The sequence below is a fragment of the Ranitomeya imitator genome, chromosome 3, assembly GCF_032444005.1.
Source record: "Ranitomeya imitator isolate aRanImi1 chromosome 3, aRanImi1.pri, whole genome shotgun sequence".
Taxonomy (NCBI): Eukaryota; Metazoa; Chordata; class Amphibia; order Anura; family Dendrobatidae; genus Ranitomeya; species Ranitomeya imitator.
The window spans coordinates 118764568-118781066 of NC_091284.1; the positions used below are offsets into that span (position 1 = coordinate 118764568).

The following is a 16499-nucleotide window of genomic DNA, read 5'->3' on the forward strand; positions in this document are numbered from 1 at the left end:
TGTGATAGCAGTCAATACGGAGACTATTAAAAATAGAGAATTAGACTTCCCTTTCCTCTCCCCAGAGGGATCTCGAAAATATACAATCATTTGGTTTCCCCGACGAATCCTTACAAACCCACTTTTCTGAACTCTTGGAAAAATGAATTAAATATTAGTCCAACTGACTCTGAAGCTAAAACTTTCTTTTTAACTTGCAGTTTCTAAAGATGTATGCTTTTACAGAAAAACTCATAAAATATTATCCCGCTAGTACAGAAGCCCAGAGTTCTTACATCACTTAGGATTGTCAGTCAAATTTATGCTGTAGATGTGGTACCCCTCAAAGGTACTGCTCTCACATATATTTTGGTTTCGTCCCAATGCTACAAATTTTTGAACTGAAATAGTCATCACTGAGTGACCTAGACCTAATCAAACATACCCTGAAACCCGCAGAAGTCCTACTATCTCACCCTTCCACAAATTTTAAACAAAAAAACATGATCTTCTAGCACTCACGATAGGAGCTGCTAAACACTTGATCCCTCTACACTGGAAACAACAAACACCTCCTACCCATTCAGAATGGCTATCTAAAATACACTTGATTCATTGTCTCGAGAAACTTTCTAACTGGGACACACATCCACATTTTCTTAAAATATGGACTCCTTGGACTACAGTAAGCCAGCACCCAGCTTGCTACCAAAAAATATACTTTCCACAACACCCCACCCCAAGATACTCCCCATCCCACTTATTTTCCCCGTCACCAGACTGTCTCCTTTTGCCTTTCTTTAGCGTCCCTCTCTTTTTTTTTTATAACATTTTGCCTTACTTCAGCCATCTTTATTGGTTTGGACATGCTTGCCTCTACAATTAATAGTTACTTCTTACAAGATTTTGATTTTTCTGCTTAGTTGGTCCCTTGACCCAATTTGTACTCACATCTAATGTCATTGCTATACAATATGTTTCTAGATTTTGTATGCTACTTAATTTTCAATTACCTAAAAAATTCTTAAAAAAATAAATACAACATTAGTTTTCAAAAGAGGTCGGTGTTGGGATTTTAATTTGCAGTTGACTACAGTTTCCATAAAGTGAAAGCTCCGAATTCTTCAGACAGTCTCAGATAATGGCAGCTAGAATATTTATCAAGTCTAAATTTTTAATTTGGAAATTGCAAAGTAATGTTCTCGGGATTAAAGTTACAGATGCAACTGTATCAGCATTTTTAAAGCCCCACAGCAGCTCCAATTCTGCTCTGGGTTTGGCAAAGTAGAGAGCTTCCTTTTTTTTGGCACATGACCAGAGATGTTTATAAAGGGGTCTGGTTGACTGGATCATTTCAATAGCTAACCCACCGCCTTTTCAGGATCAGCCAGGACAGAAAATGTGGCTGATGTAGTTATTAAAACAAGCTGCCAGTTCCCTTTCTACACATCATTGGCCGCGTGCCGACACAGGAAGTGTTCTCCTGTGTCAAACCCAAAGCAAAATAGAGCTGCTGCAGACCTTATTGATGGGAGAACATCGGTGGAGCCTTGATTATGAAAGTTTAATAGCAAGCTTTATATACAAAAAATTTCAAAACACATGATGCACAAAAATGCTCAACTGTTAAACACATAACATTACTTATCTTGGACTGATAGAGTTATAGCTTATATTGCAATGTACACTACTCCGAAGCTCTTTAATTTGCAGAGCTGACATCTCACAGCAATCCTTTCTGGCTCCAATTGTAAAGAAAAAAACAAAACAAAATAAGCATTCTGATAATTTCACAGGTCAATCAGCAGAATTATGAATGTGCTTTAAGCAGTATGTGGGTCACAGATTTACAATGAAATATATTAAGACTAGACTACATGTATGTTTTACAAGAAAAGTTATGTAAATTTGTAAGTACTTAGAAACTTAATTGAAAAAAAAACAACCTCTTTAAACTACCATGACTGCAGTTGTTTATAAAAAAAACCCACATTGCATGTACTCACTTTCCCCGAGTCCTCCGCTGAGTTTTCATTGGTGCCTGACATTGGCTGCGGTGTGGATCTCACCTTGACAGCCAATCAGTGAGGGCAGTGACTCTGCCAGTGTAAAGAGAACGGACTCTTCAGAGCAGCTGAGCGCACCGATTGGCTGCTGCACTGTCAACATGACGTCAGCAATGCAGCAAATGACCGGCGGCAGGGTCAGCGGCGAAAACCTTCCGGTGTACCCGGGGAAGCTGAATAGTGTGGTTTGTTGTTTTACAGGAAACTGCAGCTGGAGTAGAAATTTAATAGACAGGGAACCCCTTTAAGGGCTCATTTGTAGGTCCTCCTCAGTATGGAGCCATAAAGGCTTATGTCAGATGCCATGCTTACAGAAATATTCTCCCCAAGGAGGAATGCTTCTAAGGGAAGAAAAAAAACGATGAAATGTGCTGCACATGTTGTGCATATGAACGTGGTCCATTACAATCCCTCTCGGACATGAGAAGGGCGGCTCAGTCCTTTCCCCAACAATTTCAGTCAGAAGGCTCCAAAAGGATCAGAGATCAGTGGATTCTCTTGATCAAAATTTTAGGAAAACCTGTCTTGCTCCTGACTCCTGCAACAGGAGACATAGTCAAAGGTTTGGCTTTCCACAGCCCTATAATTGCTCATAATATGATATGACATAATAATAATGCAGCTGTGTGCATGAGGCCCTATTTTTATTCCACGGATCGAGACTTGGAACTTCGCAGCCGATTTCGGATCTAAGCTGAAACCACAGCAGTCACTGCAAACCCAAAGTCTGTAATGGTTCTCCTAAGAGCGAGTAGACCGGTGACTATAGTTCTGAGCTAGAATACAGACTGTACCCGAGGACTCCTACCACAAGCAATATAGATCTATATGATGGGTATATAATGAATTTACAAAAAAACATCTACATACCCTACATAAAAAGTACATAGACATACAAACATATGGTGCTCAAACTTACAATTACAATATTTAAAAGGGGCTCTCCACTACTCGGACAATCCCTTCTCAATCACCATAGTTCAATCATGTGAAATAGCATTCATACTCGCCTCCGATGCGGGCGCCGTTCCAACGACATCAGCGTCTGCTCCCTCTCACTTCCATTGGACAATCCTGACCCCTCGAACAAGTGAACAACATCACAGTCCCTTCTTCAGGGCGTCTGTATTCTCCAGAGGAAGTGAGAGTAAAGAGGAAGCCAATTGTCACGTGTGCCCTGGAAAAGCAGGTGCCGACAATTGGTGGAATAGTGCCCACACCGGAGGGGGAAATAGCTACTATTATTGTACATGGGAAAACTATGGCGATTGAGAAGTATACAACACCTTTAATAGCCCCATCATAAAATATTCATCTTTTTCTGATTCTGAATGCCATTTTAAACCATGATTATAATGTTAATGCAGAAGTATTGTTACATCAAGTGGGAGTAGATTGTTACTTCGGTTTATTTTAACCCTTAAAATGTTTCATTATTTTTGCTTTGAAGGGATCATCCCACAAAGACCACCCAATGCCTCCTCCTCCCAGTCCATATGTTTAATTAGGGAATATGGATAGTATAGCTAAACTGGAGAGCCACTACTAGCGATGCTATAGTTTACTGATGCCATTGTCTACCCCACCAATATGGATCTAGCCATTCAGTGAGCGGCACAAGCAAACATGTTACCTATTCCAGTGATTGCATTTCCATATAGGATATTCTAAAGTTAGAACGTCAGCTTCTTCTATTCCAGGCATATACCCACTCAACAGAAGGAAAGCATTTACCTAATGAAGCCAGCAGGCCTTGGCTGCCTCATCTTACTTTACATTGGAAAATCTTTCAAGAAAGCTAAAAGCAGAACAGACGCCAAGGAAAAACTGGTGAGGTAGCTGTGCGAAAGAGAAGAACCTTTGGCACATACACTCGCAAATACTGTTCTCTCGTAATTCTGCAACCTACAGTATGTAAGACGTGGATTCTTCTTTCTGGTCGAGATTGAAATCCATAGCACCACTGAGAGGTAGATTCTGTAAGATGTAGCCATCTGTACATGGCCGAGATGCAGAAGACCTAGAATTATGTAGAAGCTGCAATAGAGCCATCGATGGTTGTCAGCCTTTAGTTGGACAGCCCTACTGTTGACAATTATAGATTTTTTTTCTGTTTTAAGCTTTTAGTCAACACAATGTTCCTCAACACTTGTTACAATGCGGCTCCTATCAGATCGATGGGTCCGGCTGAAGTTGGCTCCTTTATTCTAAGAATCAGTACGGGTCCGAGGTGTCTGACCCCCCGTAAAAAATCCATGGCATATTTTAGTTACATGCCAACAGTTATTGAGATGGGAATGTCCATTAAAACTAGATGTCCTTTATTAGAATAATAGGTCTATTTTAGATTTCCAGAAACAGTGCCACTTTCTACATGAGCGGTGTCTGGTATTGCAGTGTAGGGAGGAGAGCCAAGCTAATCGGTCTCTCCTGCGTGTCTGGGCCGGAACTGTCGGGGCTGTCACCAGTGTTTCAGGGGGCAGAGATTGTGGACCGGAGTAGATCAGGGCACCTGACCGATGGGGGCGGGTCCGACAAATAGTTTGAGCGGGAAGACGGGACACTTGGCAGGGACCGAGCTTTTGAGTAGTGAGACGGTTAACTCCCTCTCCACGGACCCACGCCCGCTAGCTGTGACTATACCCCCAGCTGGCCAGACTGCCGACACATCCTACCCTCAGCCCAGAGAGACTTCCGCACCGGGTAGTGACCAGGATAGAGTATGTACCTTGGCTCCACTCACCACTGCGGAGGCACCGCTTAGTCCCATCCTTGCAGTGCCTGCTGAGGACCGGCCCATGCCTGTGTACGCTGGACTGTGTGCTTCTACTGCGGCCTTGCCTACTGAACTTTCTGCTTCTTCTTCTGTGCCGCCGACCACCACCTCAACTCCTTGTGCACGGATCAGGAGATCACATGCTGAAGAACCCGGAGGATTCGTCGTCGAAAGGAGAAAGTGCATCGTCATCTGCGGGACCGGATCAGAGACATCTCGCGCTGCCGAGGGATCTTCCAGCCACCTTCCTCCAGCGCACAGAGACTGATAAGTTAATCCGTTATATTCTATTGCAATTGACTTTCACCCCGTCCTCCAATCACATCCTTTACCCCTCTGCTTGTACCATTACTGTTCCTATATATAAAGAACCTGTTAACCCTTGCTCTGCCTCCTGTGTGTCACTGCATCCTACGCACCTGCTAGCATCCTACAGCAGCACTGAAATTAAACAGTGAACAAGACTTTCTACAAATCTTAGTTAGGAGTTATTCACACATCAGTATTTTTGATTAGTATTTGTATGCCAAAACCAGGAGTCTCTTCAAAACACAGGTGAGGAGTCAATCTTTCAATTATAGTTTTTTCTCTGTAAGTTTCACTGATACAAAATACTGATGAGTGAATGAGGCCTTAATGTGGGATTCTTAGGAATATATTTACCAGTGCTGCGGTTGCGTTCAGCATATACGGCCGATTGTGGTACATTTCATGCTTCTGTTACAGAAGAAATACCATAGGCTGGAATCCAAATTCCCTTCTACTTTAAAGTGTGTACCGAATGGGTTCTGACAAGTTATGTTTCACATCCATTGCGTTAAATTTTTTATGAGCGTCTTGCAAAAATGAGGATGTCTGGTAATTGTAGCTAGAGTGGATACCTAATTGCATTTGCGTTTTAGAGGCATGGAGCGAGAGGGACGATGAACCTAGATCAAAAAGGGACTTCTCTTTAGAGCAGGATGTCAGTAAATGTGCAAAGCCCTGAACAATCTTTCTTTTGGTTTCCTCACTAGAGCAGTAGTGCAATGATGTTACCTGAAAAATTCAGAAAAACAAATACATTTTCCAGTGCTGGATTTTTGTGGAGTCACGAGCAGCTTAGATCTTACTGAAGTCCATGTAATGTGCGTAGTATGGTCGCCCAAAGCTCTTCCCGAGTCCCCAGAATGATCTCTTCTTGCTATTTATCCTTCTCACTTACGGTGTCACGCGCTGACTTAAGGAAATCACTTCTCAAGAGACGGTAAAAAAGGACTATATTCATCAGAGTCATAATAGCCATCCCAACACTGCCGATGGTATAAATGAGCAGAGGAATGTTCTCTCGGTTTAACACCAACCACCGAGTCATCCAAGCCAACGTGCTGATCCGGAAGATGACATATGTCCCCAAGTTCAGTAGACTGTTCAGCCTGTAGACTGTGGTTTTTACTAGGTTGGCCATTAGCAGAACTTGCCTCAGATGTAGGAAGATGGAGTTAATTTCCACTAGCAGGGCCACCACTGCAAATCCCACGTACCGATGGAGAAGCATGGATATACTGAAGCAAGAGATCACCTGCAGGGGAAGGGGAAACACTGGTAAGAGAAGGTCAAATATCACAGATTAAAAATAGTTTGCACATAAAATTATTTAATCACTTAATTAGTCAAACAAAAAGTGCTCTGTTCATTTGAAAGGAATCCAAAACCTAAAAATGATTAATGTAATCAAGGAATATCGCTGTTCTTTTGTTTGTTTTGGAGTCATGCAGAAAATACTTCTATCAGTCATCCTTGTAGAACTGGTGCAGAGAACACAATGAAGTTAATCTTCTGCTGATCTGTTTCCATCCTTGGTTGGCTGATAAGGGGTTAAATCAGACCTTTTCTCTAGATCCCACTAACGACCGCCGATACAGTTAAGGGTACTTAAACCACAGCGCCGCTTTTTAACAGCGCTGAGGTTTAAGTGTATAGCGCCCCCCAGAGTTGGAATTTCTCCGGGGGCTGCCTGGGCTCTACGCGAGACTTCTGGCACTACGTGGATGATGGAGAGAGGTTATCCATTTACTAGAAGAGGCGGTGTTTGAAGGGACCGGACCTGATCACAATGTGGAAACACCCATCGGACCAGACTGCGCAATTTACATATAGCGCGGAACAAGTATAAAACAAGTTTTCTGAGCACGTCTGAGGATATTAAGGGGTAGCAGGAACCTCATTCTTATGATCTTAAAGGTGATGGGAAGGGATAAGCCAAAAAACTGGTGATGGGTTCCATTTAAAGTGAAGCACACCTATGATCATTATTAGAAATGTATTCAGAAAATATAAAAGCATGAATCTTTTGCGGTTTTACCCCTGTTTTTACCACAGTTTGTATTTCAATTACAAGCAGGTTAACTACAGCTGCAATACCTTTATTTTAAAGGGGTATTTTTTACAAATGTTGTCAAAGAGTAGGAAATGTTGTAAAACTATAATCAACCATTACTTTCATGTTGGATATCCCATTACTCCGGTGTTCGTCACAGGTTTTGCAGCACATGCCATACATCAGTCACATTACCACTGCCGCCAACATTGGCCTCAGATGGGATTCCTGCATGTGCGACATTGTTACAGTACTGCCGCGGACAACAGTGGCAGCAAACGTAATGTGTTATCCACTGGCTAACATGGTACCAAGATCTATATCTTTCCTGTGCGTAAGTGATGGTCATTTCTTTACAACTTTCCGTATTCTCAAACTATTTTTAGAAAGTAGACAACAGAACACGCGATTACTGCCAATTACTGAGCTTAGCAGCTCGAGCAGTCTACATGCCCCTAAGCTCAGTGACTGGCTGCAGCGGTCAATGCTGCAGCCTGTAAATAATTATTATTATTATTATTATACATTTTTATAGCGCCATTTATTCCATGGCGCTTTACATGTGAATACGGGGCAAATATAGACAAATACATTAAACATGAGCAGATAACAAGGCACACGAGTACATAAGGAGGGAGGACCCTGCCCGCGAGGGCTCACAGTCTGCAGGGGGTGGGTGAGGATACACTAGGAGAGGGAAGAGCTGGCTGTACGGCTGTTCAGTAGGTTGAGGATCACTGCAGGCTGTAGGCTTGTCGGAAGAGATGAGTCTTCAGGTTCTTTTTGAAGGTTTCTATGGTAGGCGCAAGTCTGATGTGTTGGGGTAGAGAGTTCCAGAGTATGGGGGAAGCACGGGAGAAGTCTTGGATGCGGTTATGGGAAGAAGAGATGAGAGGGGAGTAGAGAAGGAGGTCTTGGGAGGATCGGAGGTCGCGTGTAGGTAGGTACCGGGAGACCATGTCACAGATGTATGGAGGAGACAGGTTGTGGATGGCTTTGTATGTCAGTGTGAGGGTTTTGAACTGGAGTCTCTGGGCGATAGGAAGCCAGTGAAGGGCTTGACACAGGGGAGAGGCTGGGGAATAGCGGGGGGACAGGTGGATTAGTCGGGCAGCAGAGTGTAGGATGGATTGGAGTGGTGCCAGAGTGCTAGAGGGGAGTCCAGAGAGTAGTAGGTTGCAGTAGTCGAGGCGGGAGATGATAAGGGCATGCACTAGCGTTTTTGCAGTGTTGCGGTCAAGGAAAGCACGGATCCGGGAAATATTTTTGAGTTTGAGACGACAGGAGGAGGCAAGGGCTTGGATATGTGGCTTGAAAGAGAGGGCAGAGTCGAGGATCACCCCGAGGCACCGGGCGTGTGGGACTGGGGATAGTGAGCAGCCATTGACATTGATGGATAGGTCTGGTGGAGGGGTAGAGTGAGATGGGGGAAAGATGATGAATTCTGTTTTGTCCATGTTCAGTTGTAGAAAGCGAGCAGAAAAGAAGGCTGAAATGGCAGACAGACAGTGCGGGATTTTGGTAAGCAAGGAGGAGAGGTCAGGTCCGGAGAGGTAGATCTGCGTGTCGTCAGCGTAGAGATGGTACTGCATACCGTGGGATTCTATGAGCTGTCCCAGGCCGAAAGTGTAGATGGAGAAGAGTAGGGGTCCTAGAACAGAGCCTTGAGGAACACCGACTGACAAGGGGCGAAGTGAGGAGGTGGTGTGGGGGAGGGAGACACTGAATGTTCGGTCTGTCAGATATGACGAGATCCAGGAAAGGGCCAAGTCTGTGATGCCAAGGGATGAGAGGATTTGTAGCAAAAGGGAGTGGTCTACAGTGTCAAAGGCAGAAGACAAGTCCAGGAGAAGGAGGACAGAGTAGTGTCGCTTGCTCCTGGCAGTTAGTAGGTCATTGGTGACTTTAGTTAGGGCAGTTTCAGTTGAGTGATGGGAACGGAAGCCTGATTGTAACCGATCAAAGAGGGAGCAGGAGGAGAAGTGGGAGGACAGTTCAAGATGGACGTGTTGCTCCAGCAATTTGGAGGCATAAGGGAGAAGAGATATTGGGCGATAGCTAGACACAGAGGATGGGTCGAGGGAGGGCTTTTTGAGGATGGGTGTGATCTTGGCATGCTTGAAGGATGAGGGAAAGACACCTGTTGTGAGTGAGAGGTTGAAGAGGTGTGTTAGGGTTGGGATGAAGACCGTGGAAAGGTTAGGGATGAGGTGGGATGGGAGCGGGTCAAGCGTGCAGGTGGTGAGGTGTGATCTTGACAGGAGGGTGGAGAGCTGATCTTCTGTCATGGTGGAGAAGCTGGTTTTGGAGGAGCAGGGTTGAGCAGCTAAGAGGGGCAGTGGGCGCTGTGGGCCAAAGCTTTCTCTAAATAATCAATGGGAGCAGTGTGTGAGAGGCAGGGCTGTAGCAGGGGTCAGTAAGCTCTGTTTATTATTCTAAATAAGACTAAGCCAATATAATTTTTTACATAACCTAAACTGGAAACACTTCCCCTTTACCCCCAAGGGTGGTTTGCACGTTAATGACCGGGCCAATTTTTACAATTCTGACCACTGTCCCTTTATGAGGTTATAACTCTGGAACGCTTCAACGGATCACAGTGATTCTGACATAGTTTTCTCATGACATATTGTACTTCATGACAATGGTAAAAATTCTTTGATAGTACCTGCGTTTATTTGTGAAAAAAACGGAAATTTGGCGAAAATTATGAAAATTTCGCAATTTTCCAACTTTGAATTTTTATGCAATTAAATCACAGAGATATGTCACACAAAATACTTAATAAGTAACATTTCCCACATGTCTACTTTACATCAGCACAATTTTGTAACCAAAATTTTTTTTTGTTAGGGAGTTATAAGGGTTAAAAGTTGACCAGCAATTTCTCATTTCTACAACACCATTTTTTTTAGGGACCACATCTCATTTGAAGTCATTTTGAGGGGTCTATATGATAGAAAATACCCAAGTGTGACACCATTCTAAAAACTACACCCCTCAAGGTGCTCAAAACCATATTTAAGAAGTTTATTAACCCTTCTGGTGCTTCACAGGAATTTTTTGAATGTTTAAATAAAAATGAACATTTAACTTTTTTTCACAAAAAATTAAATTCAGCTCCAATTTGTTTTATTTTACCAAGGGTAACAGGAGAAAATGGACCCCAAACATTGTTGTACAATTTGTCCTGAGTATGCCAATACCCCACATGTGGGGGTAAACCACTGTTTGGGCGCATGGCAGAGCTCGGAAGCGAAGGAGCGCCATTTGACTTTTCAATGCAAAATTGACTGGAATTGAGATGGGACACCATGTTTCGTTTGGAGAGCCCCTGATGTGCCTAAACATTGAAACCCCCAACAAGTGACACCATTTTGGAAAGTAGACCCCCTAAGGAACTTATCTAGAGGTGTGGTGAGCACTTTGACCCACCAAGTGCTTCACAGAAGTTTATAATGTAGAACCGTAAAAATAAAAAATCATATTTTTTCACAAAAATTATCTTTTCGCCCCCAATTTTTATTTTCCCAAGGGTAAGAGAAGAAATTGGACCCCAAAATTTGTTGTACAATTTGTCCTGAGTACGCTGATAGCCCATATGTGGGGGTAAACCATTGTTTGGGCGGATGGGAGAGCTCGGAAGGGAAGGAGCGCCGTTTGACTTTTCAATGCAAAATTGACAGGAATTGAGATAGAACGCCATGTTGCGTTTGAAGAGCCACTGATGTGCCTAAACATTGAAACCCCCCACAAGTGACACCATTTTGGAAAGCAGACCCCCTAGGGAACTTATCTAGAGGTGTGGTGAGCACTTTGACCCACCAAGTGCTTCACAGAAGTTTATAATGCAGAGCCGTAAAAATAAAACAAAATTTTTTTCCCACAAAAATTATTTTTTTAGCCCCCAGTTTTGTATTTTCCCGAGGGTAACAGGAGAAATTGGACCCCAAAATTTGTTGCCCAATTTGTCCTGAGTGCGATGATACACCATATGTGGGGGGAACCACTGTTTGGGCACATGGGAGGGCTCGGAAGGGAAGGAGTGCCATTTGAATGCAGACTTAGATGGAATGGTCTGCAGGTGTCACATTGCGTTTGCAGAGCCCCTAATGTACCTAAACAGTAGAAACTCCCCACAAGTGACACCATTTTGGAAAGTAGACCCCCTTAGGAACTCATCTAGATGTGTTGTGATAGCTTTGAACCCCCAAGTGTTTCACTACAGTTTGTAACGCAGAGCCGTGAAAAGTAAAAAAAAAACCTTTCCCCCCAAAATTATTTTTTAGCCCCCAGTTTTGTATTTTCCCGAGGGTAAGAGGAGAAATTCGACCCCAAAAGTTGTTGTCCAATTTGTCCTGAGTACGCTGATACCCCGTATGTTGGGGGAACCACCGTTTGAGCGCATGACACAGCTCGGAAGGGAAGGAGCGCCATTTGGAATGCAGACTTAGATGGAATGGTCTGCAGGCGTCACATTGCGTTTGCAGAACCCCTAATGTACCTAAACAGTAGAAACCCCCCACAAGTGACCCCATATTGGAAACTAGACCCCCCCCAGGGAACTAATCTAGATGTGTTGTGAGAACTTTGAACCCCCAAGTGTTTCACTACAGTTTATAACGCAGAGCCGTGAAAATAAAAAATCTTTTTTTTTCCCCACAAAAAATATTTTTTAGCCCCCAGTTTTGTATTTTCCCAAGGGTAACAGGAGAAATTGGACCCCAAAAGTTGTTGTCCTATTTGTCCTGAGTACGCTGATATTCCATATGTTGGGGTAAACCCCTGTTTGGGCATACGGGAGAGCTCGGAAGGGAAGAAGCACTGTTTTACTTTTTCAACGCAGAATTGGCTGGAATTGAGATCAGACGCCATGTCGCGTTTGGAGAGCCCCTGATGTGCCTAAACAGTGGAAACCCCACAATTATAACTGAAACCCTAATCCAAACACATCCCTAACCCTAATCCCAACAGTAACCCTAACCACACCTCTAACCCTGACACACCCCTAACCCTAATCCCAAACCTATTCCCAACTGTAAATGTAATCTAAACCCTAACTGTAACTTTAGGCCCAACCCAAACTGTAGCCCTAGCCCTAACCCTAACCCTAATCCTAACCCTAGCCCTAACCCTAATGGGAAAATGGAAATAAATACATTTTTTTAATTTTTCCCTAACTAAGGGGGTGATGAAGGGGGGTTTGATTCACTTTTATAGCGGGTTTTTTAGCGGATTTTTATGATTGGCAGCTGTCACACACTGAAAGACGCTTTTTATTGCAAAAAATATTTTTTGCGTTACCACATTTTGAGAGCTATAATTTTTCCATATTTTGGTCCACAGAGTCATGTGAGGTCTTGTTTTTTGCGGGACGAGTTGACGTTTTTATTGGTAACATTTTCGGGCACGTGACATTTTTTGATCGCTTTATATTCCAATTTTTGTGAGGCAGAATGACCAAAAACCAGCTATTCATGAATTTCTTTTGGGGGAGGCGTTTATACCGTTCTGCGTTTGGTAAAATTGATAAAGCAGTTTTATTCTTTCGGTCAGTACGATTACAGCGACACCTCATTTATATCATTTTTTTATGTTTTGGCGCTTTTATACGATAAAAACTATTTTATAGAAAAAATAATTATTTTTGCATCGCTTTATTCTCAGGACTATAACTTTTTTATTTTTTTTGCTGATGATGCTGTATGGCGGCTCATTTTTTGCGGGACAAGATGACGTTTTCAGCGGTACCATGGATATTTATATCTGTCTTTTTGATCGCGTGTTATTCCACTTTTTGTTCGGCGGTATGATAATAAAGCGTTGTTTTTTGCCTCGTTTTTTTTTTTCTTACAGTGTTTACTGAAGGGGTTAACTAGTGGGCCAGTTTTATAGGTCGGGCCGTTACGGACGCGGCGATACTAAATATGTGTACTTTTATTGTTTTTTTTTTTTTTAATTTAGATAAAGAAATGTATTTATGGGAATAATTTTTTTTTTTTTTTTCATTATTTTGGAATATTTTTTTTTTACACATTTGAAATTTTTTTTTTTACTTTTTTACTTTGTCCAAGGGGGGGTGGACATCACAGATCGGTGATCTGACAGTTTGCACAGCACTCTGTCAGATCACCGATCTGATAGCATTGCAGGCTGCTTCAGTGCCTGCTCTGAGCAGGGTCTGTGAAGCCACCTCCCTCCCTGCAGGACCCGGATCCGCGGCCATCTTGGATCCGGGTCTGGAACAGGCAGGGAGGGAGGTAAGACCCTCGCAGCAACGCGATGCTGCGGGGGGCTCAGGGAAGCCTGCAGGGAGCCCCCTCCCTGCGCGATGCTTCCCTGCACCGCCGGCACATCGCGATCATCTTTGATCGCGGTGTGCCAGGGGTTAATGTGCCGGGGGCGGTCCGTGACCGCTCCTGGCACATAGTGCCGGATGTCAGCTGCGATAGGCAGCTGACACCCGGCCGCGCTCCCCCCGTGAGCGCCGCCGCTCGCGCTGGACGTACTACCCCGTCCATGGTCATAGGGGCCCACCCCACATGGACGGGATAGTACGTCCGATGTCAGAAAGGGGTTAATACTGAATGAAAAAGAAAAAAAACCCACACAAATCAAATATCTGCCAGTATACTACTAGAAGACTATTAAAGGGAATCTGTCACCCTATTTTTTGCCTATAAGCTGCGGCCACAGCCATCAGTTGCTTATCTACAGCAAAGGAAGGAAGCAAAGAAGAGGACGTCATCGTATGAAGATGGGAGGCGCCAGACCCGGACCGCGACGCCCATCGGACCAGACCACACCAGACAGCCCCCGGGTGAGTATAATCTAACTTGTTTTTCAGGTTACATTGGGGGCTTATCTACAGCATTATAGAATGCTGTAGATAAGCCCCTGGTGGCGGTGGCCTTAGCTTATAGGCGAAAAATGGGGTGACAGATTCCCTTTAATGTAAGGAGTAGAGGCCAGACCACAGAAGAACATGTAGCATAAATTGCTGAAAAAAAAAATTCTAGTCAAGTTAGTAAATAGTCAAAACACGTATGTGGCCAGTGTATAGTCATACCAGTCAGAGTGGTCATGCTGTCCACAGACAAAAGTAAAACAATGGGCATGTAAGCATCAGAAGTAGTCCATGAAGCAATGGAAGACAGTGGCCTGGTTAGATTATGTGGACAGCCGGGTATATGTGAATTGATTATCTGGGAAAGAGATGGCACCACGATGTGCTATGGAAAGACAAGATGGTGGAGGCACTGATACTCTGGGTCAGTATTCTGCTCGGAAACCGATATTCATATAGATGTTATTTTGACACCACAATCAACTTAAACATTGTTGCCATTGTTGTGACAACTCTTTTCCCTAATGTCAGTGTCTTCTTTTAGCAGAATTGTCATGAGTATGTTATGTCCTCCTAGGAGATCTGGGGTATGGAGATCATTACGTATTGTGAATCGCAGGTCTTCCATTTAGCCTGTGTATTTTGTTCTTCATATGAAATGGACCATTTCATGTGGGGCTGAACAGGTTCACAATTCTTTGTATGCTGGTTAGAGACCTGCTCATTTTCTCTCCATATAAAACCTGGCCAGACCTTCTCATCCATGCCTGTGAAAGTTTACTTCCTGGCTTGCTGGAATTGGTGTGCTGAAGTTGGGAGTCCTTAGTTGCTGAGATTGTTGTTTGTTTTTGGGTGTATGCGTTCGCCATCATCCTATTACCATTTTGTTTGTACATTTCTAACCTTCCCTTTATTCCTCTCTACCCTTGATGAGTGTTTTTGTATGTAACTTGCTTTTTGTTATCCCTGTTGATCTTATGTGTATATACATATCTGTCTCAGGTCTCCTGGGAGAGGAGTAGGGGACAACTTAGGACATTAACAGGAGCCTAGTAAGGTCGGAGACTCGGGCCTATCTACCTTTAAGAGTACCCCAGGGATAGCTAGAGTCTCAGTTCCAGGGAGCTTGAGGCCCGCTTTTCCTTACCGAAGACCATCATGGCGTGACAATAATGTGCATTGCCACACACCAGAAATTCAGGAATAGTGTGAAGAACATGACAAAGAGTTCAATGTGTTGACTTGGCCTCCAAATTTTTTTAAAGGGAAAAATGTTCAAAGTCTGTCGTGACGCCACCTGTGGTGTTCGGTCAGTAGTGGGACCGACGCTGCGTTGAAGGGTCCCCTGGGGGATGTTGTGGCAGCACGGGTGTTACACTTCACACAAGTGAAGTGGGGTCCCCAGGGGTCCTATGGTGTGTGTCCAAGATGAGGGTATGTGCCGATGAATAAATGGAGACAAGTTGCAAGTCTTTACCTGGTTTACTGTAGTTGGCAGGCCACAGTCCAGGGTACCAGGCACGGATGATGGTGGTCCGGACGGCTCAGAGGCAATGGAGGGTTCCCTTGTTCCAGTAGAGGTCCGTGAGCCTTTCCAACTAGCGCCGTTAATGGTGAGGTCCCTAATGCCTGAAGCTTCCTGCAGAGTCCTCTATTCCCCCTGTCCTGAGACAGGCCTCTATTCCCCCTGTCCTGAGACAGGTACCTGTATGACGGGCAGCTTGAGCCTTTTTACAGGGACTCTATCATGCCCCGGGCTCCTCAGGTGCTGCTGCGTCTCAGGTGTGTTGTGGGCAATGTCTGTTTGATCCTATGCCCTCCGGTTCTGCCAAGTGTCGTACAGTTCCACTAAGGCCTCGGGCTCCCGGTACCTGGCTTCTGCGCTATGGCTCTGAGGGGGTCCTATCGGTGTTCCCCTCTGAGCTCTGTTCCCCTCCTTTGCTCTTTCCCTTCCTGCTACTCCACATCCAACCCTTCCAGGTCATCTGTCCCTTTCAGAGGCTGCAGCTCCCTCGTGGCTGCCAGGCCTCTCACGTCTGCTCCAGACGTCCTTCCACTTCAGTCTCTCTGTCCAACTGGCCTCCTAGGACCAACTGCCTAGCTCCTCCTCCAGGTCAGGCTACATATAGCTTAGGGAAGCACCCCTGAATCCGGGTCTTGAGCTCCCCCTCCTGGCCTGGATTCAGAATGTGTTGCATGTGAGTGCCTTACCTGGTGTACACAACTCCATTACCTCTGAGCATGACATTACCTTACCGGAAGGAAAAGCAACATCACTGCAGCAACCGGTCACCTGGGGTGCTGCAAGGGGGCCTATACAATATTAGGCAGGTGATTTAATGTTATTCCTGTTTGGTTTCCATTACATCAATGTTTGTGTCATGCTGTTGACTCGCATGGTTGGTAAGCGCCTTCCTACTCACAGCGTGCACTGCTCTGCTTCTCCCTGTGTCATACTATCTCACTGAGCTG

At 44.4% G+C, this 16499-nt stretch overlaps 1 protein-coding gene across 1 annotated transcript in view; it reads right to left on the reverse strand.

The window, feature by feature from the left end:
- Positions 1–4163: 4163 nt before the first annotated feature.
- The window catches only part of TLCD2 (TLC domain containing 2), a 62637-nt gene continuing 50301 nt past the window's right edge, over positions 4164–16499 (reverse strand). The window contains exon 4 of the mRNA XM_069761352.1: positions 4164–6382. Coding sequence (XP_069617453.1) covers positions 6005–6382 — 378 coding nt within the window. The 3' untranslated portion in view covers positions 4164–6004. The remainder of the gene's footprint in view (positions 6383–16499) is intronic.